Here is a 25,093-nt window from a genome sequence, read left to right on the forward strand (position 1 = left end):
GACCCAACACAGCCATAAATAATAAATAAATTAATTAAAAAAAAAAAAAAACCCTAACTCAAAAAGATATATGCACCCCCATGTTCACTGCAGCATTATTTACAATAATCAAGATATGGAAACAACCTAAGTATCTGTTGACAGATGAAAGGATAAGAAAATGTGAGATACATACACACACACACACACACATACATACACACAATGGAATATTATTCAGCCATAAAAAAGACTACCTTGGGGCTTCCCTGGTGGCGCAGTGGTTGAGAATCTGCCTGCTGATGCAGGGGACACGGGTTCGAGCCCTGGTCTGGGAAGATCCCACATGCCGCGGAGCAACTGGGCCCGTGAGCCACAACTACTGAGCCTGCGCATCTGGAGCCTGTGCTCCGCAGCAAGAGAGAGGCCACGATAGTGAGAGGCCCATGTACCGTGATGAAGAGTGGCCCCCGCTTGCCGCAACTGGAGAAAGCCCTCGCACAGAAACGAAGACCCAACACAGCCAAAAATAAATAAATAAATAAATAATTAATTAAAATAAAAGACCTATAAAAAAAAAAGACTACCTTGCCATTTGTGGTGACAACATGGATGGACCTTGAGGGCATTACACTAAGGGAAATATGTCAGACAGAGAAAGACAAATACCACATAATCTCACTTATATGTGCAAGCTAAAAAAAGACAAAAAACAAAAAACCAAGCTTACAGATACAGAGAAAAGATTTTTAAAAATGAGACGGCCACGTGACCAATGTGCTTGGCCAGTCATTCCTGCTCAGCATCTGGAGCAAGTGACACAAAGTAGAGATGGTAGAGAATCCATTCTGGTGGTGGTAGCAACATCTAACTCAGAGATTAGCCTATGAAGGCTTCTCTAATCATCCCAGAAAAAATAAATCCCTCCTTTGTTTTGACAGGTTTGTTCAGACACCTAAGGTAACCACTCAGAGTTCTCATTCACATCTAAATCATTAACTTCCTTGAATTCCTGGTGATAAGAATGATTATGATTTTAATCTGCTCAGAATCAACATTTTTCTGCTGAGTGTTCTTCCCCCATCCCTTGTTTTTCCTGCTCCTTTCCTCTCTTTCCTGTAATATCTTTGCATAGATCCTATGATTGTTCCTTTTTTCTTATGCTTCACTTTATTTATTTATTTATTTATTTATTTATTTATTTATTTTTGGCTTTGTTGGGTCTTCGTTTCTGTGCGTGGGCTTTCTCTAGTTGTGGCAAGCGGGGGCCACTCTTCATCGCGGTGCGCGGGCCTCTCACTGTCGCGGCCTCTCTTGTTGCGGAGCACAAGCTCCAGACGTGCAGGCTCAGTAGTTGTGGCTCACGGGCCCAGCCGCTCCATGGCATGTGGGATCTTCCCAGACCAGGGCTCGAACCCGTGTCCCCTGCATTGGCAGGCAAACTCTCAACCACTGCGCCACCAGGGAAGCCCATATGCTTCACTTTTAAATTACATAAGTAATTCTGAAATCGCTACCGCAAAAGATTCATACTGGAGAGATCACAGCAGTGTTCCAAGTTACTAATAACTTGGATTCTCCCTGCATCGTTATGAAGTTTTTCATTTATATTTGTAAGTTGTTTAGCTCTTACTTTTCCCTGTGAAAAGAAGTAGGCAGCAGCAGGCTACACGTAATTCAGTCTCTCCTCTACCTTCTCGCCAAGAGGCTTCCTAAAAGACAGCATGTCTATATCCTTTCATGTTTATCTCTGCCTTCCTTGATATTTCTCAGTCCAGGGAAGCATCTGTTTTCACTGTTCCAAAAGAAAGGAACGATGTTGTCCCTGAGGGAATATGAGATTTACAGTCGCAGAAGCCCTCTCTCAGAGCCTTTCCACACCCTAACATTTGACAACTTTTCCCCACTCTATTAGGTTTTGAAGTTCTAAGTGTCTTTAATTTTGTTAAAGATGAAGCTTGTATTTGTTCCTTATGCTCTTTATTGTTTTGATTTCCAAGAGTAAAGATGACAGGCGTCTTCATTATGCCACGAATCATTTTTAATGTTTTTCTGCAACCTAATAATTTAGAGATTAATTTTCTAATATATTACATTATGTGATATTATGATATTATGTAACATTATGATATTACATTATGCCTCATCATACCAAAAATCAAACTATGATTCCAGGTGTGTGAGTAGAAGAGAATTACCATGTCAGCAGAGATTACATGTACACTATTAACTTCTTAGGGATACAGAGGCCGTTGGTTCACAAAGGTATTTGTTAGGAATGATTTTTGGAGAGATCTTTAGAGGCATGATAAAAACAAATTGACCATTTCTCACCTTATAAATTATTTAATATATGTAGACTGATTAACGCACAAATTTTGTTCATCACTGGTATTACATAAAAATGTTAAAATTTCAAAATGAAAAAGTTTGCTCTTACCTGGATCTGATTCCGCAGCTGCTCGGCTTCCTGCCGCAACTGTTCCAGCTCACTCATCCTTGAATTTGTTTATCTCAGAAACTAACAAATGAAAGTCACTATTCAAAAAGAAAGAGAGAGAGACTGACTCAGTTCTCCATTTACATATTAATCTACTTTTTAAATATTGACATGTAACTTCCTTTTGGTCCCTCTGAAACTCAAGTGAGATAATTATTACTGGAACTTAAAACTGCTTAGTAAATATAGATCTAGATTATTTACTAAAGGACTTTATGGAGGAATGGGATCAGAGTAGGGAAGAGACAGCCTGAGTTGCAGTATTCAAGACTTAATTATAGAGAATCAGTACTAGAATGGAGTCCAGGGAGAAATACTTTACAACAGTTTCAAAGGCACCAATAGACATCCGCACTTGGATGCCTAACAGGCACCTCAACTTACTTCAAAATTGAACCCCAAGCCACCCTGAAGTCTTCCCCATCTCTGTAAATGGCAATGCCATCCTTCCAATTGTTTAAGCCAAAAACCTGGGAGTCATCCTTAACGGCTCTGTTCTGTTTCTTTCATACCCTACATCTAATCCACCAGCAAATCATGTCAGGCATTCCTTCAAAAAATATCCAGGATTTGACCAACTCTGATTACCTCCACTTTGACTACCTTTGTCCAAGCCACCATCATCCACCTGCTCTCCTTTCTACTGCCCTTGCCCACTCTCCAGTCTATTCTAAATATAGCAACCAGAGATGCTTTTAAAACACAAGTCACTCTTCTGCTTTAAATCCTACAATGGCTTTTCACTCCACTCAGAGCAAAATCTAACTCTTTATCTTGACCCACAGAGCCCTACACAGTCTCTCACACACACCCCCTCTGACCTCGTATCTCTCCTCCCCCTACCCCTCTCTGCTCCAGCCACTCAAAAGCTTTCTTGATGTTCCTTGAACACACTAAGCAGGCTCCAGCTTCAGTGAAAATAATCTAAGAACTAAAGGAAAATTCATTCTAAGGATTTAGCATGAATCCTAGAAGTAAAAGGCAAGGATGTTATAACCTCAGGAAGAAAAGAGAGACTGGAAACTGGCAGTATTCTTTCTCTACCTGTCCTGCTTTTCTCTTCATACCTGCTTTGTTTTTTCTCTTTCTACAGAATGACTTTCTGTAGGTATATCAAGGGGCTCAAAGAGGTCTCATATAACTTTTAAGGGCATTCAAAACCACCTCTTACCCAACTCTACTGCCTTTCCACCCCCCAAAGCCACCCATACACAAGGGACCCTCTAAAGAGCAGCTATCTGCAGCTAACAAGAGTTATTCAGGAAAGACTATGAGTTGTTCCAAATGAATGAAATTTTCCAGCTTGGGTGCCAAAAGGATGGAGGTACTGCGAATAGAAATGACAAAGAGGAAGCAGTTCCCTCATCACCACCACTACTCTGTGGAGGGGGAATATTAGGAGAGGCCATGGGGCCCTGAGCATCCCTGCACATTCTGCTGCGTATGCCAAAAATACAAGGCCCTAGTCACTTTTACCTAAGCCATTTCTCAAGGCTGCATTTGGAGTGAGCAACCTTGAGGGATGAGACAACGTCTGCCCCAAGACAAAGAGAGACCTTGCTTCTTCTTACTATAAAAGTGGCAAATTCCCTTAGCTCAGTGTTTCTAGACTGCGATGCAAACCCAATGCATGTGTGGCATCCATCTAGGCACACCTGGGTCACCTCCATGGGACTGAGGAGCATGGGGAACGGGCAAAAACCAACATCAGGCCATGCTACCTGGGGTGCTGTGAGTAATAAAGTCCTTGGTCTCTGACCCAAGAGTCTTATGTCTTCTGCCAGCATCCACAAAACACGAACAGGCTAATTTATTAGCTTATTAAGTAGGTAAAATCCCAGACCCTTTCCAGTCCTTGACAGGGAGAAGGTTCATATAAAAGATGAGGGATCCAATGTGAAATATAGTGAGTTTGTGGCAATTCCCCCTTTTTCAAAATTGAGGTATGTATAGTTGGCATATAATATTGTGTAAGTTTAAGACACACATGTTGATTTGATATTTACATATTTATATGATTACCACCAAAGCGGTAACTAACACCTCTATCACATCACATAATTACAATCTCTTTTTTGTGGAGAGAACATTTAAGATCTAGTCTCTTAGCAGCTTTGAAGTATATAACACAGCGTAGCTGGCTACACTCACTATGCTGTGCATTAGATCTCCAGAACTTATTCATCTTCTAGTTGCAAGCTGCACTCCCTTCTCATACAGGCTGAATTTCAGGTCCAGCACTTCACTGACAACTCTGCCAGTACCCTAGTTTCCCCTGCCCTTCTATTTGGTCACATTCAACTGACAAAAATCACAACTTCGATGAACCCAACTCCGTACTTTCTTTCAGCCAGCACTCCATCTATCAAACACTGATTGAAACGTCAAACAGCAGGGCAAGTTAGTTCTACTACAAGTTCATATAAGCAATCTAGCTGGGCCCTCAAAACCACCTGGCTACCATATGCAGCTCTTTACCCATCACGTCCACTCAATATCAACGATTTCAACTCCTTTGCATCCTTCGCCAGCTTCTGACCTTCTCACAACCCCTCTTGCAGCAAGTGAGCTTACCTTCTACATCACAGAGAAAACAGAAGCCACCAGACATGAACTCTTTCAATTTCTCACTATTAGTTTTACAAAATGATACATACAGGACTGACTCATCATATGCTCCTCCTTCCCTTCTGTTATAATAGAGAAGCTGACTTTTCTGTCATTTGGGTCAATTCCTCCTCCTGAGATTTAGATCCTATCTCTCCCTACCTTTTCAGTAATCTTACATTTCTGATTATCCCTTTTCATTTAGTACATTCAACTTCTCACTCTTTCTCGATTGTTTTAGTCTTTTTATTAAAAAAAATTTCAAACACAGAGAAAGGCAGAGAAATTAATATAACAGACATCCATAATGTCCACCGTGAAGGTTTACAGATTGTTAATACTGTTACTGTATTTGCTCCATCTTTTGTTTTTGCTGAAGTATTTTAAAGTCAATCACAGACATCAATGGATAAAGATATACACACAGACACACACACACACACAATGGAATATTTCTCAGCCATAAAAAATAATTAAATAATGCCATCTGCAGCAACATGGATGGACCTAGAGATTATCATACTAAGTGAAGTCAGAGAGAGAAAGACCAGTATTATATAATATCGCTTATATGTGGAATCTAAAATATGACACAAATGAACTTATCTACAAAACAGAAACAGAATTACAGACATAGAGAACAGACTTGTGGTTGCCAAGGAGAGAGGGGTGGAGTGGGATGTATTGGGAGTTTGGGATTAGCAGACGCAAACTATTATATATAGAATGGATAAACAACAAGGTCCTACTGTGTGGCATAGGAAACTATATTCAATATCCTGTGACAAACTATAATGGAAAAGAATATGAAAAACAATGTGTATATATATATATATATATATGTGTATAACAATCATTGTGCTGTACAGCAGAAATTAACACAACATTATAAATCAACTATACTTCAATAAAACAAATTTTTAAAAAATCACAGACATCAAGATACTTTACCCCTAGGGCTTCCCTGGTGGCACAGGGGTTAAGAATCTGCCTGCCAATGCAGGGGACATGGGTTCGAGCCCTGGTCCGGGAAGATCCCACATGCCGCAGAGCAACTAAGCCCGTGAGCCACAACTACTGAGCCTGTGCTCTAGACCCCGCAAGCCACAACTACTGAGCCCATGCGCCGCAACTACTGAAGCCTGCGCGCCTAGAACCTGTGCCCCACAACAAGAGAAGCCACCGCAATGAGAAGCCCACGTGCCGCAACGAAGAGTAGCCCCCGCTCAAAGAGTAGTCCCCGCTCACCACAACTAGAGAAAGCCCGCGAGCAGCAACGAAGACCCCAACACAGCCAATAAATGAATAAATTTACAAAAGAAAAAAGATACTTTACCCCTAAACACTTCAGGTACACATCTCCAAAAATATCAAGACATTTTCCTACTAAACCATGATACCATTAACAAACCTCCCAAATTAACACCAACTATTTAGTAGCTAATACCCAGTCCATTTTCAAATTTCCCCAATTATTCCACCAATGTCTTCTACATCAGATTTGTTCAAATTAGGATCCAATTAAAGGACTATATAGTTGGTTTTATCTCTTAAATCTCTCCATCCAGAAGTATCCATCTCCTGCTTTCTTTTTTTCTATGTTAATTGACTTATTGGAGACAGCTGTCCTGTAGAATGTCCCACATTCTGTTTACTTCCCATGGTACTGTTTAACTTGTTTCTCTATACTCTATACTGCCTATGAACTGGAAGGAAGTTAGAGCTACAGGCTACATGATATTCAAGTTCAATGTATTTGGCAAGAATACTTCTAGGTGAGACTAGACTTCATATTACAATACATCAGAATGAACTTAATGTTTATGCCGCTATTAGCAAAGCTAAGGTTGATCAGTGTATTCACGTCCACTGTAAAGTTATAATTCCTCATTTTCATTCAGCAAACAACCTCTGGGGAGCATTTCACTTTCAACTGTATCCTTTCCATTAGGGGTTACACACTCAAGTCTCTCCCTTTAAGAAAAAAAAAACTCCTTGATTCTACATTTCACCATCACTAACAGTCCTTTTTCTATGTTTAAGAACTTTCAAAGACAGTTGCCTTTACATGACCCTATTTCCTCATATGGAATTCTGAATTCTCAAGTCTCATGCCCAATGACTTCAGTTAAGTTTAAGCAGGCATAATGGAAAAGAAGGGGGTAATTATAAGGCAACGGATTGTCTGAGAAACGTTTCCAAGCAGCAAAATCAGAACCCTTGTGATGCTTGTGACCAATGAAGGGTAGCAAAATATGCCTCCCCAAAATATGCCTCTTAGGCAGGAGGATTATCTTGAGAAACAACAGACACAAGAGAAACTCTGAAAACAAGAGTAGAAATTACCCCTTTGCAATGGAGAGTGACATTTACAAAGCAAATCTCCATTTGTAAGGGGGTCTCCCTCTCGGTACCAGAAGTGAGGGATGACTATAAATGACAAGAGTCTTAGGATTTAAATCTGCACATCAAACCCTACCCTTGCTTTTCCTAGGATCCTCCCAAGACTAGTCTCCACCCCTAACCTCCCAACCTTTCTTTTGTCTTTAGCTGAAGATGGTATTGGGTTGGCCCAAAAGTTCATTCGGGCTTTTCCTTAAGCTGTTATGGGAAAATCTGAACAAAGTTATTGGCCAGCCCAATATTTAAGCTGGTGGCTTGGGTTACCTCAGGGAGTTACTCATTTTTCCCTGGGTATTTCACATGTTTACTGGAGGTATACATATTAATAAACTTCTGTATGTTTTTCTCTTGTTAATCTTTTATTACATGGGGTCTCACCCAAGAACTCAGAAAGGTAGAGTGAAAATTACTTTTCTTCCGCTATTGAATACCGCAAACTTTCTTTGGATGTCTGAAAAATATCAAAGCAGCCTTCCCCGCCTATCATATCTGTTGCTAAAAACAGGAACTAACTTTTCACTCTTTAATTGAAAACTTATTAGTGTTACCCGAAAACTGGGTTCACCTCTTGGTGGGTGTCAAGCCAAAAAACACAACCAAGCTAAAGATTGGGAGAAGGAAGGATTTATTACTTGCACCAAGTAAGGAGAACACTGGGGATCTTTCCCAAAGCAGTGTCTTCCAGCAGCAAAACTTAGGAAATTTTAAGCTAAGGATACATGCAGACTCAAGAAGGGGCTTGGCCGGGTCTACAGAGGCTAAACTGTAGTTGACTGAAGTGGTGACTTCAGAAAAGGTCAACAAACATCATCATCCCTTAGGTTCCAGTTGATCTGGTGGTTGAGCCCTTCAGGCTAATCTTTTACCACAGAAATAAAACTGGGAGTCTTTATGACTGATATATTATCTTTGTTGTTGTTACTTCTCTTGCCTGTCATTCTTTCGTTCCCTTAAGATCATTAATTACTAAGACCCGTTCAAGGGCAAGCGTTGCCGCCAGGTTTAGAGCACAAAATGGCTTAGGCCAAAATGGATTCTCTTCTGTCAAGAAAGCCATTCTTGATGCTCCTTCTTGGGGACCCGCTACCTGATCTGCTTACATTAGTCCTGTTACTATGGAGGAAGAACATTTTGATTGCACAGACTTTCTGTTGATGTTTTCTTCTCACCTGACAATTGTTGTATTCCCAAGAATACCAAAAAAAAAAAAAAGTACATCCAGCACAGACTAGTAGATTATAAACTACTTTCAGACAAGCCCAGAGGCTGATTAGGGTAAAGAGAAGCAACAGGATAACCCCAGATGAAACCTAATATGATAAATCCTAATAAATTATGCTTCGAAGGGGAGGATTTAAAGAAGTAGCCAATCTGTGTATTTGACATGGTCTGTGTGTATATAATATGGCTAGAAAAGCTTTGAATTCTGAGAACAACATTGGTGCATGAGGTATAGTTTATTAAAGTAGCTCCCTCAAACGATACACCTAACAGCATGCTCAAAATCAGAAAAGTGAAGTCTCTATGGGCATTTATTTTGACTTGTAGAAAACAAAGTCATCTGACTACTTGCCCTCCTGCAGTTCCTTTGCATCCACAGTTAATACAGGACAGAAATCAGGGAAGTGGCAAAATATTTTATAAAAGCATTGTAAATTCTATGTGGGGAAAAGAAAAATATGGAAAATAATGACAGGAGAAAACCAGTAAGACAGTCACCAACGAATGAAAAAATCCTCAGTGGGTGTAGCCAGGCAGACTAAGTGCAGTATAAATTAACTTCTTAGATAAGGAAGAGTCTTATCTAAATTTTAAAATAATCAAGATCCGAACCTAAGAAGGGAGTAAACCAAAAAACAGTCTCTGATCAGACTTTCCCTGAGTTATTGACCAAAAAAGGAAGTGATTATAGACAGAAATAATAGTATACCATCTACACTGGTTACGTGCATAACAGAAAATTGAGTATAACTTCTCCTAAGGACTCAGACCTGGTAACTGGCCCAAAACTGAAAACAAAGAGGCATCAAACACACTACTTTTTAAAAAAGCTTCCAACATATGGGAGCAGAATCATCCTCCAGGCTTACTAAACAGCCCAATAGTCTGCTGCACACCACGTCACACACACACACAGTTGATGACGATTTTCACAATTATCCCTATATACAAGAAGATGGAGGAGCGGAGGAAAGGTCAGCTATAAGAGCTAGCATCTTCAGCTGTGTAAGTGCAGTGTATGCATGATGAGAAGAGAGTTTCTCCTCTACCCCAAAGAGAAAGAAAGAAAAAAAACAAAAAACGAAGACACAGATCGGAAAAGGACAGCTGCAAGCTAAAATTCAAAGAAAGGATTAGCCTCATAAAAAATTAATAAACAGAAAATTAAATAGAGTTGGGAGGTCAGAAGAGGGAGCTCTCACACCCTGTGACATAACACAGCCCAAAAGAAAGACACCTCTTCTTTCCTGGCAAGGACTCAGCCAATGAAAAGCCATGGACTCTGTTTACTACAGCCCTCCCAACTTCATTTTCGTCTCTATAAAAGAGTTCTCATTCCCTTGCCCTGTGAGACTTGCAGCTGGTTTGCCATGGTTGCAGACCCGGAATTGCACTTCTCTGCAATAAACCCAAATAAACCCATCTTTGCTGGAGAAATATCTGGCAATCTGTCTGTTTTAGGTCTGCAGAATCTAGAATTTAAAATTCCTACAAGCTAATAATAAAAAAGGCTGATGACCCAAAAGAAAAATGTGCGAATTATAGCACGAATAGCAGGTCACAGCAGGAAAACCAGTAGAGGCCAACAGACAAATGAGAAGATGCTCAACCTCAGTAATCAGGGAAATGCAAATAAACAATTTCATACCTATCAGATTAACAGAATTTTTTTTCTCATCTAGGAGCTGGCAAAGCTGTGGGAAAATGGTAACATATTCTGGTAGGACAGCTCTTTGGGAAGCAATTTGGCAATATCTAACAAGGGTGATGATATGTGTATCTTCAATCTGACAATTTAATTCCACTTCTGGGTAGATGAGCCCTAAAAGAAACTTAAGTACTTGTGCTCAAGGGCTGGATTCATACAGCACCACCTGTAATAGCAATAAAATAACACCCGCCAATAGGAAAATGGATAATTACAGTGTTTTCACAGCAAATTATTACATCGCAGTGAAAACGAATGAGCTACAACATAGATGAATCTGAAAAATACTGCTAAGAGGAAAAAAGCAAGTTCCAGAAGACACATACCAGCATAATACCCTACAAAACTCAAAACCAACTAAAACTAAATAACATATTGTTTAGGAATGCATACATATGCAATAAGACTTTTTTGAAGCAAGAGAATGATAAAAGAGAAGGAAGGAACACACACGGAGTTGCAAGTAATTGTTAATTTCCAAATTCTTGAGTTGGATATTTGCTTTACGGGTGTTTATACATTATCAATAAGCAAGCAAATATAAATATATAACAGTGAGTCATACATGGATCCATGAATACTATATTTACAATTAATCCAACTCTTGCACATGTTCAGTTAAACAAGGAGGCCATTAGACTGAGGTGATTCTAATACCTTAGCAGCCTGAGTAAGCAAATCAAAACGTAAGCCTGTAAATGCCTCAAGGTTAAGAAATCAAAACCTAAGGACAACCAGTGGGGACTTCCCTGGAGGTCCAGTGGTTATGACTCTGCGCTTCCACTGCAGGGGGCTAGGGATGGGGGAACTAAGATCCCACATGCCTCACAGCACGGCCAAAACAAAACAAACAAAACCAATAAGGCAATCACATAAACTACAGCCAATCAAGTAATTCCCTTGCTTCACTTCCTCCTCTTCTCTATAAAAGTCCTACCCCTATCTCCAGAGGTGGCTGGTGGAACACTCCTAACCACTCTGGTTTGGCAGTGCCCGATCCAAATCGATTTCTGCTCAGAAAACTTAAGCTTTTTAATACTGGGTTGGCCAAAAGGTTCATTCGGTTTTTTCCATAAGATGGCTCTAGTAGCGCTTAGTTGTCTTTAACTTCATTCAAAACAATTTTGTTACACTGTATTGTGACAGCTGTCATATTAGCGTGCATTTAAAAAAAAAACTTATCAAAATTGGTGAATTTTTGTGTAGCCATTTAATACTGAGGATGGGAGAAAGAAGCAACATTTTCGACATATTATGCTTTATTATTTCAAGAAAGGTAAAAACGCAAGTGAAAAGCAAAAAAAGATTTGTGCAGTGTATGGAGAAGGTGCTGTGACTGATCAAACGTGAAAAGTGGTTTGTGAAGTTTCGTGCTGGAGATTTCTTGCTGGAAATCGATGCTCCACGGTCAGGTAGACCAATTGAAGTTGGTAACGATCAAACTGAGACATTAATTGAGAACCATCAATGTTATACCACGTGGGAGATAGCTGACATACTCAACATATCCAAATCAAGAGCTGAAAATCATTTGCACCAGCTTGGTTATGTTTATCGCTTTGATGTTTGGGTTCCACATAAGTTAAGGGAAAAAAACCTTCTTGACCATATTTCTGCATGCAATTCTCTACTGAAATGTAATGAAAATGTTCCGTTTTTAAAACAAATTGTGACGGGCGATGTAAAGTGGATACTGTACAATAATGTGGAACAGAGGAGATCGTGGGGCAAGTGAAATGAACCACCACCAACCACACCAAAGGCCGGTCTTCAACCAAAGAAGGTGATGTTGTGTATATGGTGGGATTGGAAGGGAGTCCTCTATTATGAGCTCCTTCCGGAAAACGAAATGATTAATTCCAACAAGTTCTGCTCCCAATTAGACCAACTGAAAGCAGCACTCGACGAAAAGCGTCCAGAATTAGTCAACAGAAAACGCATACTCTTCCATCAGGATAACTCAAAACCGCATGTTTCTTTGATGACCAGGCAAAAACTGTTACAGCTTGGCTGGGAAGTTCTGATTCATCCACTGTATTCACCAGACATTGCACCTTCAGATTTCCGTTTATTTCATCTTTACAAAATTCTCTTAATGGAAAAAATTTCAATTCCCTGGAAGACTGTAAAAGGCACCTGGAACAGTTCTTTGCTCAAAAAGAAAAAGTTTTGGGAAGGTGGAATTATGAAGTTGCCTGAAAAATGGCAGAAGGTAGTGGAACAAAACTGTGAATACGTTGTTCAATGAAGTTCTTCGTAAAAATGAAAAATGTGTCTTTTATTTTTACTTTAAAACCGAAGGAACTTTTTGGCCAACCCCATACATCTCAGTTTACCTTTGTTTTTATTTTATTTTTGGCTGCACTGGGTCTTTGTTGCTGCGCGCGGGCTCTCTCTAGTTGCGGCGAGCAGGGGCTACTCTTTGTTGTGGTGCACGGGCTTCTCATTGAGGTGGCTTCTCTTGTTGTGGAGCATGGGCTCTAGGCACGTGGGCTTCAGTAGTTGCAGCACACGGGCTCAGTAGTTGCGATATGCAGGCCCTAGAGTGCACGGGCTTCAGTAGTTGTGGCGCATGGGCTTAGCAGTTGCAGAATGCGGGCTCTACGGCGTGCAGGCTTCAGTGGTTGTGGTGTGTGGGCTCAGTAGTTGTGGCTCGCAGGCTCAGTAGTTATGGTGCACGGGCTTAGTCGCTCTGTGACATGTGGGATCTTCCCAGACCAGGGATCAAACACTGGCAGGCGGATTCTCAACCACTGCGCCACCAGGGAAGTCCCTCAGTTTACCTTTTAACACACCTTAAGTCCACTGGGAACCATAAAATAAATGTAATGGAATGAAATTTAAAAATAAACTGAGTTAGGTTAAACAACTTGCCTAAGATTAGAAGCAGAGTTGGGAATTGAATCAAAGTGTGTATGACTCTGGAACCCAGTCTCTCAACCACTCCACTATGCCTCCTTGGAAGGGCATTTCGTTAGATCTCTCCGTTGAATCTAATGATCCTCCCTCTTATTCAAGCTTTACTCCAATAGCTTTCCAGATCCCTCACTTCCTAGATCCTCCTTGTACTTCACTGACTATTCCTTATCTGTATCATTGTGGGCTCCTCCCCCCGCCCCCTCCCACCCCCAATTCATTTCTTAAATATGTATGTTTTTCCAGATCTATCTTCGGTCAGCTAGTTAAGAAGCTTCCCTCCTGGGAGGAAGGAAAGATACAGACGTGTATGAGATATGAGCCATCTCTACCTTCCTTTACAAAAAACAAAAAACAAATCATCAGAAGAATACAGTCAAGGAATTTCACCAACAGTGATTTTTACTCAAGGTCCAACTGGAGCTGTTTTATCACAATCTCTGCAGTTGTACTGAAATTATTAATTAAAGCAATTTTAAACTAATAATTTAACAGAAATTAGTTTGATATAAGCATACTGCTCTTTTAATTACTATAACTTCTTGACTAGGTTCTTTCTCAACATGAATATTTGATTCATTTAACACATTTTAAATAACTTGATCATACAGTGAAAGCACTGTTAGTTGAGTAGAAGGCAGCATATCAATTATCCTTTAAAAAGTTCAGCTGTACCAGTTACAAATATCAAAAAATACCAATGGGTCATTGTATCCAAGCCAACTTATTAAATAAAATGGAAAAAAAATACAATTGCATAATTCAAATAGACTTCTCTCTACACTTCTTAAAATGTCCACAGAATTTTTACTAAAGCAAGGCATTATGTAGCCTGTACAATTATACTGCTGTGTTAGTGAACAGTTATTTTAATCCATGTAAGACAAAGACATACAAGTATTTCTTAATTATTAATAATTTTCATATGGATCATGAAAGCTCATGTAAGGCATGAAAGAATACTTTAAACTGTACTTTAAAAATTTAAATGTAAACTACTTTTACCTACTAGTAGTCTATCAGAAAAGTTAAGTTTGCTATTATTATCATTAAATTCTCTAATGTTCTGCTTTTTTCTCTGCAATCCTGATTCATAATTCCTATACTTTATTTATTAAAAAAAAAAAAACCCTGAACCCTTAATGAATTAGTTAAGGTATTTAAAGCTTTTATGATCATTCTCAGAGGAATGTAAAATCACACTTGCTTACCCACCCCAAGTAGTCTTCCCATTACAGATATTCCCATGTGGCTTTCTTTCTCAAGAAGTTGGCCAAAAATCTAAAGCTGTATGGGGTGAGTGGATAAGAGAGGAAAATAGAAGAGATGCTGATACTGCAGTACAGGCATTATGTTTTGCTTTTTTATTTTGCTACCAAATTTCTCATTACACTGAACATTTTTAAGTGCCCCAAAAGTAACATGATTCAGCCTCTTGTGAACTAAAGGCAGTCTGTTTTGTCTGCGTTCCAGGAAAAAATAAGGTGCTTCTCTCAAGTCTGTTTCCCTTCACCTAACTGGTTTGTTCTGGCACAGTTCATTCTCTCACCAAACATTTACCGAACGCCTATTATGTGCCAAGAACCGGGGCTACACATGAATTAGATACAGGCCCAGCTCTCCAGGAGTTTACAGTCTAAGAAGGAAAACAGAGGTTTAAGTGCATATTCACAGAAGTCCATAATCCATTACCCTAAGCCCTAAGGGCCAGATGCATTTCAGAATTTGGGAGTCTACAGATTTTAAAAAGATTTTTTAAAAAGCTTTTCAGATTTTTTTTTTTGGTCGCACCGCGTGGCTTGTGGGACCTTAGTTCCCCAACCAGACATCAAACCCACGCCCTTGGCAATGAAAGCGTAGAGTCTTAACCACTGGACCACTGGGGAATTCCCAGCTTTGCAGATTTAAAAAGGTGTATTCATCACGTATTTCATTCCACACCAACTGGACTCTGGGGCAGCACCCACATAATCCAGAAGGAGTATTTCTGCAGCAAAATATAAGTGTCGTCACAACTAGGTGGGGAAAAAGTAGACCAGCAACAGTTTCACATTAGTTCAAGTTAGGTTGTGCCACCAAACAAGTTCAAATCACATAAGGTTTTGCCACTAAGTGATATATGAAAAAAATTGCAGTTTCAAAGCATTCTGGATCTCCAAATTACGGATAAGAGATTCTTTTATTTTTTTAAGCAAATAACAGTTTATCTAAAAGATGTTTGAGGCATTCCCAAGAAATGAATACTTTTCCAGTAAATACAATCTATTATGTAGTGATTAATCACTGTATCATTACACAGTTAAAGCAAATCTCCTAGGATATAACAAATGATTTCCTACAAAACTGATGGCTACACGAGATGCGGCTGGTAACACAAATCAACCTCTCAAGCATAAGCGGCCAATCCTGATTCTGAGCCTCCACCTTCTCATGGCAAAAGCCAAACAAACTTAGCTTGATCCGTGATTCTCAACCCTCGTGGCACACAGAACCACGTAAGCTGGTAAGAGATTCTTGACCTATAATATATAAGAGGAGGATTACCTGGATAACCCCTGATGTTAAAAGATACTTAGTATTTAGCCAACCAAGAGATGACATTTATTGAGCACTTACTATGTGTCATGCACTGTTCACAACTCTTCACAGTAACTCACTTAACGACCTCAAATTAACCTCAAAAGGTAAGTACTAATATCATCCTCATTTTACAGATGAGGAAACTACATGTTTTGGAGGTTATGAACCTCACCCAAGTTCACACAACCTAATGAGAGTTGGAGTATGACTATACTTACTGTGTGATCCCAGAAACTGTTTAACTTCTGAGTCTCAATTCCCTCATCTGTACAGTGGAGACACTTATGTCTACGCCCAAGTGATTGTTTTAGGGATTAAATAACACACATTAACAAAATGTCCTTGGAACTTTAAGTCAGAGCTAATTTGGCCCAACAAGGGAAATACATGAAGAAGGTATAATCATAAACATGACTCAGGCTAATATTCGTATCTGTTGATGGATCAATAGATATAACAAAATAATACTTTAAACAAAAAAGGAAAATAAAATTATTACCAGAAAGAATTCTGTTCATGGTCTCAGCACCCCAATTCTCCTGCAACGTAACCTCTTCTTTCTCTCCTCAGCTCCTTGAGAAGCACTGAAGCTTCCTCCCTGACTCTAGAAGGTATACGCTTGCTGGGAGAGGACCTAAACTACCCCTACCCCGTTTGCACCCTTACTTACAGACTAGGACTCTCAAACGAGCGTGGAGGAGGAAGATTCAGAGGGGGAGAGGATAGGAGACAAAACATCCAAGCATTTAAAGGGCTATCTCAGGGACTTTCCTGGTGGCTCAGTGGTTAAGAATCTGCCCGCCAATGCAGGGGACACGGGTTCAAGCCCTGGTCCAGGAAGATCCCACGTGCCACGGGGCAACTAAGCCTGTGCACCACAACTACTGAGCCTGCACTCCACAACTACTGAAGCCCGTGTGCCCTAGGGCCCACGTGCCACAACTACTGAAGCCCGTGCTCCGCAACACGAGAAGCCACCGCAATGAGAAGCCCGCGCACTGCAACGAAGAGTAGCCCCTGCTCACTGCAACTAGACAAAGCCTGTGTGCGGCTATGAAGACCCAACGCAGCCAAAAATAAATAAATTAATAAATTAATTTTTAAAAAAGGGGGCTATCTCAAACTACACCCACCTCCTGAAGATCTCAATACCTGACTCTCCAACAGCACCTTGTCCATCCCACTCCAATGCCATGACTCCTGGATTGGGGCATTATTAACGGTATATCAATCAGGTGTGTAAGGGAAGAAACACGGTAGATAACCACTAATTTAACCAAATAGCCTAATCATTGGTTCTCAAAAGGTGGGGACCAGTAGCACCAGCATCACTGAGGACCTTGCTGGAAATGCAAACTTTCAGGCCCTTTGCCAGGACTAAAGAACCAGAGACTCTGAGATGGAGCCCAGCAATCTGTGGTTAACAAGCACTCCAGGTGATTCTGATGCCTCCTGGAGTTTGAGAACCACAGGTCTAAACTCTTGTCTAAAACCACTGGATTGGAGGAAACCTCAAGGGTGTGTGTTCATGTATTAAGAAGTTCCTAAAAAACTAAATGGCATTTATATTATCTTCCTGGTCAAACACAACACCTAGATACTTTAAAAAAAACAAAGATAATAGATGGAATACATAATTATAGAAACAAATCATTCCCATTCCAATTGGTTTTAAAATAGAGCAAAACTGGGACTTCCCTCGTGGTGCAGTGGTTAAGAATCCGCCTGCCAATGTAGGGGACACGGGTTGGAGCCTTGGTCCGGGAAGATCCCACATGCCGCGGAGCAACTAAGCCCGTGCACCACATCTACTGAGCCTGCGAGCTACGGCTGCTGAGCCCACGTGCCACAGCCGCTGAGCCTGTATGCCTAGAGCCCGTGCTCCGCAAAGGGAGAAGCCACCACAATGAGAAGCCCGTGCACCGCAACGAAGACCCAACACAGCCAAAAATAAATAAATAAATAAATAATAGAGCAAAACTATTTCCCACATCTGAGTTATGAAATTTTTTAGTTTTATTTTTCTGAAGGATAGCCTGGGAATGAGAAAAGAAGCAACAGGAAAAAAAGACAGAGAAGTTTCCATATACATTTCCTATTTCAACACTCACACCTTAAAATATTTTTTTACAAAGAAATCATTAACAATTCCTTGACGTATTTCAGGTGTTATCTTTCCTTTCCTCAAGGGAAACAATGCATCTGGCAAAATCTTTATTTTCTTTCTTTCTTTTTTTTTTTTGGCAGCCATTACCTTCTTTAAAATGATCTACTTGTATTTGGTCTTGCTTTACTCTTTAAGAAATATAAGAATGAAATAAACACCAGGATTGAAAAGGACAACTTAAGAACCAAGCTATCTTCTATGTTGAAATACCCATGTCACCTGAAAAGACAGATACTTGAAAACAATTTTTTTAAATTCAAGGCTTAAATGTATTAATCTTTGGTAAAGTAGCAAAGTATATGAGAAAATACCCCAAAGAAAACAGTGTTTCATGTATCCTTGAAATTAACTAAAAAAGGAACTTGGATTATGAAATGCCAACACTGACTTTTATATATTTTTCTTTAAAAAAAAACAACAAAAAACCCACTTGTGATTAAGTTTTCTTAACAAGGCACAACAGGATCAGTCCACACATAGTTATAAATCAATCAACAAGAAACCAAGTTCTTTATCCAAGTGTCATAAACAGATCCACTTGGTGTGAACACTTTGGATAATAATTTGAGGCTCTATCATTGAACAGGCTATGTCATCGTTGCAGAAATCTAAACTGAGATGGTAAATTCCATGACCCCATAAAATATCATGCATAAATTTTTTTTTAAAGAATAGGAATTCATGAAATTAAAAGCAAATGGATTTTGTTGTTTCATTCCTACACATTTTTTACATTTGTGTTATAAATTAAATGTGAGACATCTGCAATGTCTTAAGACTATTTGCCATTTATAAAAGCTGTGTTTAACCCTAAGTTCTTCGAGTTTGATTTTTAAATTAAAATTAAATTAAATTTTTAATTAAAAAATTATCCTTAATCAAGGAAAGGGAAAAGAAGGGGAAGAAGTCTTGAGGCAAAGCTAACAAAAACTAAAACTACTGTAATATCAGGTACTACATGAAAACCTGATGCAGAATACATGTTTTAAATATAAAGTGGATATGCTTCTGTTCTTTTTTTTTTTTTAATATAAATTTATTTATTTATTTTTGGCTGTGTTGGGTCTTCGCTGCTGTGCACAAGCTTTCTTTAGTTGTGGTGAGTGGGGGCTACTCTTCGTTGTGGTGCACGGGCTTCTCATTGTCGTGGCTTCTCTTGTTGTGGAGCATGGGCTCTAGGCGCGCAGGCTTCAGTAGTTGTGGCTCACGGGCTCTAGAGCTCAGGCTCAGTAGTTGTAGCGCACGGGCTTAGTTGCTCCACGGCATGTAGGATCTTCCCAGGCCAGGGCTCGAACCCATGTCCCTTGCATTGGCAGGCAGGTTATTAACCACTGCGCCACCAGGGAAGCCCTGCTGCCTTCCTTCTGCTCCCTACCAGCTCTTCTGCTTTCCGGTGATATGCTTCTGTTCTTTTTAGTGTATCCCTTTTAAATTCCCACATACATATATACAGAGAGATACAATGGAAAATTTAAGTGAATAGGTTTAGCTTTTTTCCATTTAACATTTTGGGAAGGCTTTCAAAAAAAGAGTTTTCTTCCTGCATTTCCTATTATTTTTATCTCTAGTCCCAAGTACATAATAAATGAGCACTATTCCAACTGCTGTCAATTCAAATCATCATGTGATTTATTCTTCCACTCAACAAACACGTATTTAACACCTACCCTGCACCAGGCACAAGAACTGACCCATCCCAATCAGAAAAATTCATCTTCTCACAAGAAAGATAAGAATAATTATATTAGGATATAAGTGCCACAATACGGCACGTATTTAGAGTGCTATGTCACCAAAACCAAATGTTTCATGAGAATGTGACTGAACTCAACACACTAAGGATTTCCCTTAAACTAAATGCAATACATTCTGAAACCACTGTCTGTGAATCCACTGAAACCACTTTCAGTATGCTTGTATTTTTAGCTGTACAACCTCTTAAAGTAACCAGTTCTATAAATTCGCTGTCAGAGATGTAAAATAGGAGGGTATTTCCCCTTTTACTTAGTCCTCAAACTACTTTCTCTAAGTTGTGACGCCTCTAGTTTTCGTATTTCCAAGGATTTGTGAACCAAACATTAGGAAAGTGAATTACGATTATGTACATTACAGATCATAACCTTGTCAGCCCGTCTTTTCTCATATGACTTCACTCAAATATTATCACCTTTTGGATTTTTTTGATAGGACCATGCATGGTTCATCTCTGTACCACTAAGTCACAAAGTCTTATACCCTTTAAAGTCACATAATTTGCTTTTGTTTTACCAGAAACAACACAAACTCACCAGACCTGATTACATATTACTCTTGGTTATATCTAAAAAATTTTAAAAATTAATCCCACCGCTAAAGGATGAAAATATGACAGCTGGATATATCAGAATTTCATCCAACAAATTTTTATGAGTGCCTAGCAGGCATCAATCATGATCTAACTCATTTGCTGAGTTGGCTTGATAGCACAAAATGTGACTTGTGTAATTAACATATTCATAGAAAGGTAGCTACAATTCTGTATGTTCAGTTTTAATAAAAGTAAAATATCTTAAAATTACCAATAATAAGTAGAAATAGAGTATAGCACTCAGAGTCTTTCTCCCAGGGCAGATTTCATTCTTTCCAACATAAAGCTATAATGCCTATGCACGAGATAAAACTTGAGAAGTTTTACTAATTAAGAAGCAAGTGTACTTATATGATGTTGGTCTGAGATGAACAGATATCCACCAACGCTACTTCAGGATCACACTTTCTTTACCAAAACGTCATCTGATTGCTCTCTTGGGTTTAGACTAACAGCTAATTAATAACCCACACTAGCTATTTGGAACTCCACTCCATCCCCAGCTCCCTACTCCTACAACTAATATCCTCAAAATCCATCAATCAACAGAGAGTTTATCTCCACCAGGTGGCTTAGACAGTGTACGCACCTTTAGTTACATTTACATTGTAGTCGCATACAGTTTTAGTCTACTGTTCAGACTGTCCTATGGATGTCTTCATCCTGCCACACTCACTATCACATACACCAATACTGCCCTTCAGCAGCCTTAAGGAAACGCACATTGCTCCTGATGCTTCACAATCCCTTCATAACCTGTCTCTCTATCATCTCTAGAAACTATACGCAGATGTTCCCTCATGAAAAGATTAGTTATAACCATGGGGGAAATTTACATACAAACATTTCTCTCCTTTTTTATATCTTAAGGCATGGAGGAGTCTTTGTGCGTGTTTTTAAATTCATTTTCCCCCAAAATCTTCCTTAGTGGCACATTAATAATTAATAAACATAATAAAATCCTTTGTTGATAAAGTTTAATTCCCAAAAGTAAAGGTTAACAGAACCATGAAGACTAATATCTATTAAAACTTTAAAAATACCAACTGCTTTTGCTTTTTTACACCAAATGACAAGACCACATTTTTCAAAAAGTTTATTCTCTCCCAACAGCTTCCCTAGGGGCACATTTAGCAAGCAATGCACACAATGACGATCCCTTGTTGACGAATTTCAATTCCTTAAGTAATTAGCTGTCTACCATTTTTCCATTTAAATACATAATTTAATTTACAGAAGCCTAGAAAGTAAAAAATGGTTCAAATTATTTCCTTATAAAACTGGTCATTATAAGCCTTGTTAATTATCCTAAATACAACGTATCAATATAATCTATGTCACATGCCAGTTGTACAACAGAGCCTCATTCAGCTTAAGTTGCATTACTGGGGTTTTAATGTCACAAACCAAAGAGTTAAAGTCCAATTTTCGTATTTTAAACAATTCCTGAGTAAAGGTGTTTAGGTGGGGAACTCATAAAAATTGAAGGGGAAAAAAACGGAGTCAAGGGCTTCCCTGGTGGCGCAGTGGTTGAGAGTCCGCCTGCCAATGCAGGGGACACGGGTTCGAGCCCTGGGCTGGGAAGATCCCACATGCCGCGGAGCAACTAGGCCCGTGAGCCACAACTACTGAGCCTGCGCGTCTGGAGCCTGTGCTCCGCAACAAGAGAGGCCGCGACAGTGAGAGGCCCGCGCACCGCGATGAAGAGTGGCCCCCGCTTGCCGCAACTAGAGAAAGCCCTCGCACAGAAACGAAGACCCAACACACCCAAAAATAAATAAATAAATAAATAAAATTTTAAAACAAACAAACAAAAGAAACGGAGTCAAGCCATTGGTAAATGTCATCATAACAAAAATACCAAAAATTCCTATGTAAGAGCCCACAGGTTATTAGCACTTTGAGCACAGGGACCACTGTCCTCATCTTTGTCCCTACCAAAGTAGTGTTCTCACTTTATGATACAGATTCTATCTATTTCTCTATAGCTAGAAATGTATTACAAGTTAGATGATGAAGAAGAAAAAGTAAGGCTTCTAACAACATGGTAGGACTTCCCTGGTGACACAGTGGTTAAGAATCCACCTGCCAATGCAGGGGACACGGGTTCGAGCCCTGGTCCGCGAAGATCTCACATGCCACGGAGCAACTAAGCCCGTGCACCACAACTACTGAGCCTGAGCTCTAGAGCCCACGAGCCACAACTACTGAGCCCACCTGCCACAACTACTGAAGCCCGCGCGCCTAGAGCCCGTGCTCCACAACAAGAGAAGCCACTGCAATGAGAAGCACGCGCACCACAACGAAGAGTAGCCCCCGCTCAATGTAGCTAGAGAAAGCCCGCGTGCAGCAATGAAGACCCAACACAGCCAAAAATAAATTAAAAAATAAAAAAAAATAAAAACATGGTATTTTTGAAGAGGTAAGAATGAATGTTTAAAGACAGTCATTACCTAATTGTTTATATAACCAAAAATTATAAAAATAAATCAATTGGAGAGCTAAAGGCGACACTGGGGAAAAAATTTTTAAGCTGTATATTGCCTTAAATATTAAATATGGACATTAAGAGAAACTTTATATTATTTTAGCAAATCAATAGTACACAAGTGTTGAAATCATTTAATGTGATTTCTACTTCAAAACAGATTAAATAAGATATAGTTCTCAGCAATTCTGTAAGAAAAAGCTCTCCATAATGCAGACTAGGAAAGTGGTATTGAGGAACACATGCTGTGAACTTATCAAGCTTTTTTTTCTGTTGGCTGTGCTGCCCGACCGGGGATTGAACCCGTGCCCCCTGCAGTGGAAGCACGGGAGTCCTAACCACTGGACCGCCAGAGAATTCCCCTTATCAAGCATTTTTGTTGTTGTTGTTCATAACTATTACACCAAAGGGAATTCCTTGGTGCCTGTACCATTCATAGGACATTAGTAGGAAGGCTGTAGTGAAGCACAGTAGTTAAGAGTGCTGCCTCTAGTACCCAACTGTTGGGGTTTCAATACTGGCTTTTCCCGGGGCATATGTTAACTGACAACTGGAAAAGTCAACAAAGGTTAGCTGAAATTATTAGTACAGTTGAGAAAAAGATGTCTTTGAACTAAAGATGGAAAAATGTTAAAAATATTTTGAGAAGAATTATATTTAAGCAGAAATTATTTTAAGTAATCAAAACATTTTGGAGCTAGTTTTAGTTTTCATCCTAAGCCAGACAGTTCTTTAAATCTAACTACTGCCAGTTTTCTTTTCATTCTTTCCAACCTTATTATGGTTAATTTTGAGGCTTACCTAAAATTTAAATTCTCAAATCTTTGTAATTTAAAAGTTAATTATCCAGTTTGTGATCAAGACTCATCCACTTTTACTTCTTCCTACTGACCTACTCTACTATCTCCTGCTTATTAGTACTCCCTCCACCAGAGGGCAGACAAAAGAAAGGCGAAGTCGTGAAACACAAAGCTGATAGATAACTTGTTAGCTTCCAGAAAGCCTGAAGCAGTGTCACCAAAAAATAGCACCGATGTTATGGGATTCTCTGAGACAATCTTCTCCAATTGCAATAGCGTTAAATAAAATACAGCCAGAAAGTTGGCAAACATTAATTCATGCATTTATTCATTCATTCAACAAATATCTGAATTCCAACCACATGCCTGGCACATTCCAGGCTCCAGGGATTCAGCAGTAAACAAAACAAAGTTTCCCGTGGTCATGGAGCTTTAGTCTATATTTGTCTAGGAGAAGATTATAAAGCTCGTGAATAAATAACAATTTCAAGTACAGATAGGTACTATGCAGGGGGAAAAAAAAAACCTGCAAGAAGTTAGAGGGTGACCGGGAAGGCTATTTTTAAATAAATTAATCTAAGTAAAGACCGGAATGAAATGAGGGAATGAGCCATGCCTTAAATGGGGAAGAGCATTCCAGGTACAAGAAATAGTACTGATACATGCAAAGGCCCTGAGGCAGAAACTAACCTGGCAAACTGAATCAACGGGAGAGAGTAGAGTAAGGCTGGAGGGGAGTAAGCAAAGCAGAAGCTGTAACAGAGGTGGGCAAGAGCCCAAGTGTGTGATCACGCAGGCCTCCTGACCATAATAAAAACTTCAGTTTTCATCTAACAGTAATGTGTTCTGATGACTGGGAAATATAATCTGATTTGATTCATACCTTTTAAAGTTCATGCTGGCTGCTAGGGGACACAGACACTGAAAGCTGAAAGACCAGTTAGGCACTGCTACAGTAGTCTGGACCAGGAAAGATGGTGGTTTGACACAAGGGTAGTGGCAGTGGAGGTGACGAAAAACAGACAAATTTGGAATAATTCTTAAGTTAGAGGCCATGATACTTGCCAATGGAGGAACGGATATAGGATGAGTCAATCAGGATAACTTTTAGGAGTTTTCAACTGAGCAACTGGGTGAATAGTGATACCATTTACTGAGTTGGAAAAGAATAAGAAGCCACAGCCAGTGAGGCAGGATGAAAATCACAGTTAGAGTCCCAGAAGTCAAGGGAAAAAAATGCTTCAATAAGGAAGGAGTTATCTATCACTTGTGTCAAACGTGGCTGAGAGATCTAATTGGCAAGACTGACATCCCTGCTGACCTTGAATGGTTTTGTGGGATACGAAGGATGAAGTCTCTGGAGTAGGTTCAGAAGAA

The 25,093-nt window shown here is 39.6% G+C and overlaps 1 protein-coding gene across 2 annotated transcripts in view; it reads right to left on the reverse strand.

The window, feature by feature from the left end:
• The window catches only part of GNB4 (G protein subunit beta 4), a 68,232-nt gene that overhangs the window by 28,158 nt on the left and 14,981 nt on the right, over positions 1-25,093 (reverse strand). For both annotated transcript variants that reach the window (XM_068546282.1, XM_068546281.1), the window contains exon 2: positions 2,420-2,517. In XM_068546282.1, coding sequence (XP_068402383.1) covers positions 2,420-2,476 — 57 coding nt within the window. In that variant the 5' untranslated portion in view covers positions 2,477-2,517. The remainder of the gene's footprint in view (positions 1-2,419; positions 2,518-25,093) is intronic.

Source organism: Eschrichtius robustus, chromosome 6 (assembly GCF_028021215.1).
Source record: "Eschrichtius robustus isolate mEscRob2 chromosome 6, mEscRob2.pri, whole genome shotgun sequence".
Lineage (NCBI taxonomy): Eukaryota > Metazoa > Chordata > Mammalia > Artiodactyla > Eschrichtiidae > Eschrichtius > Eschrichtius robustus.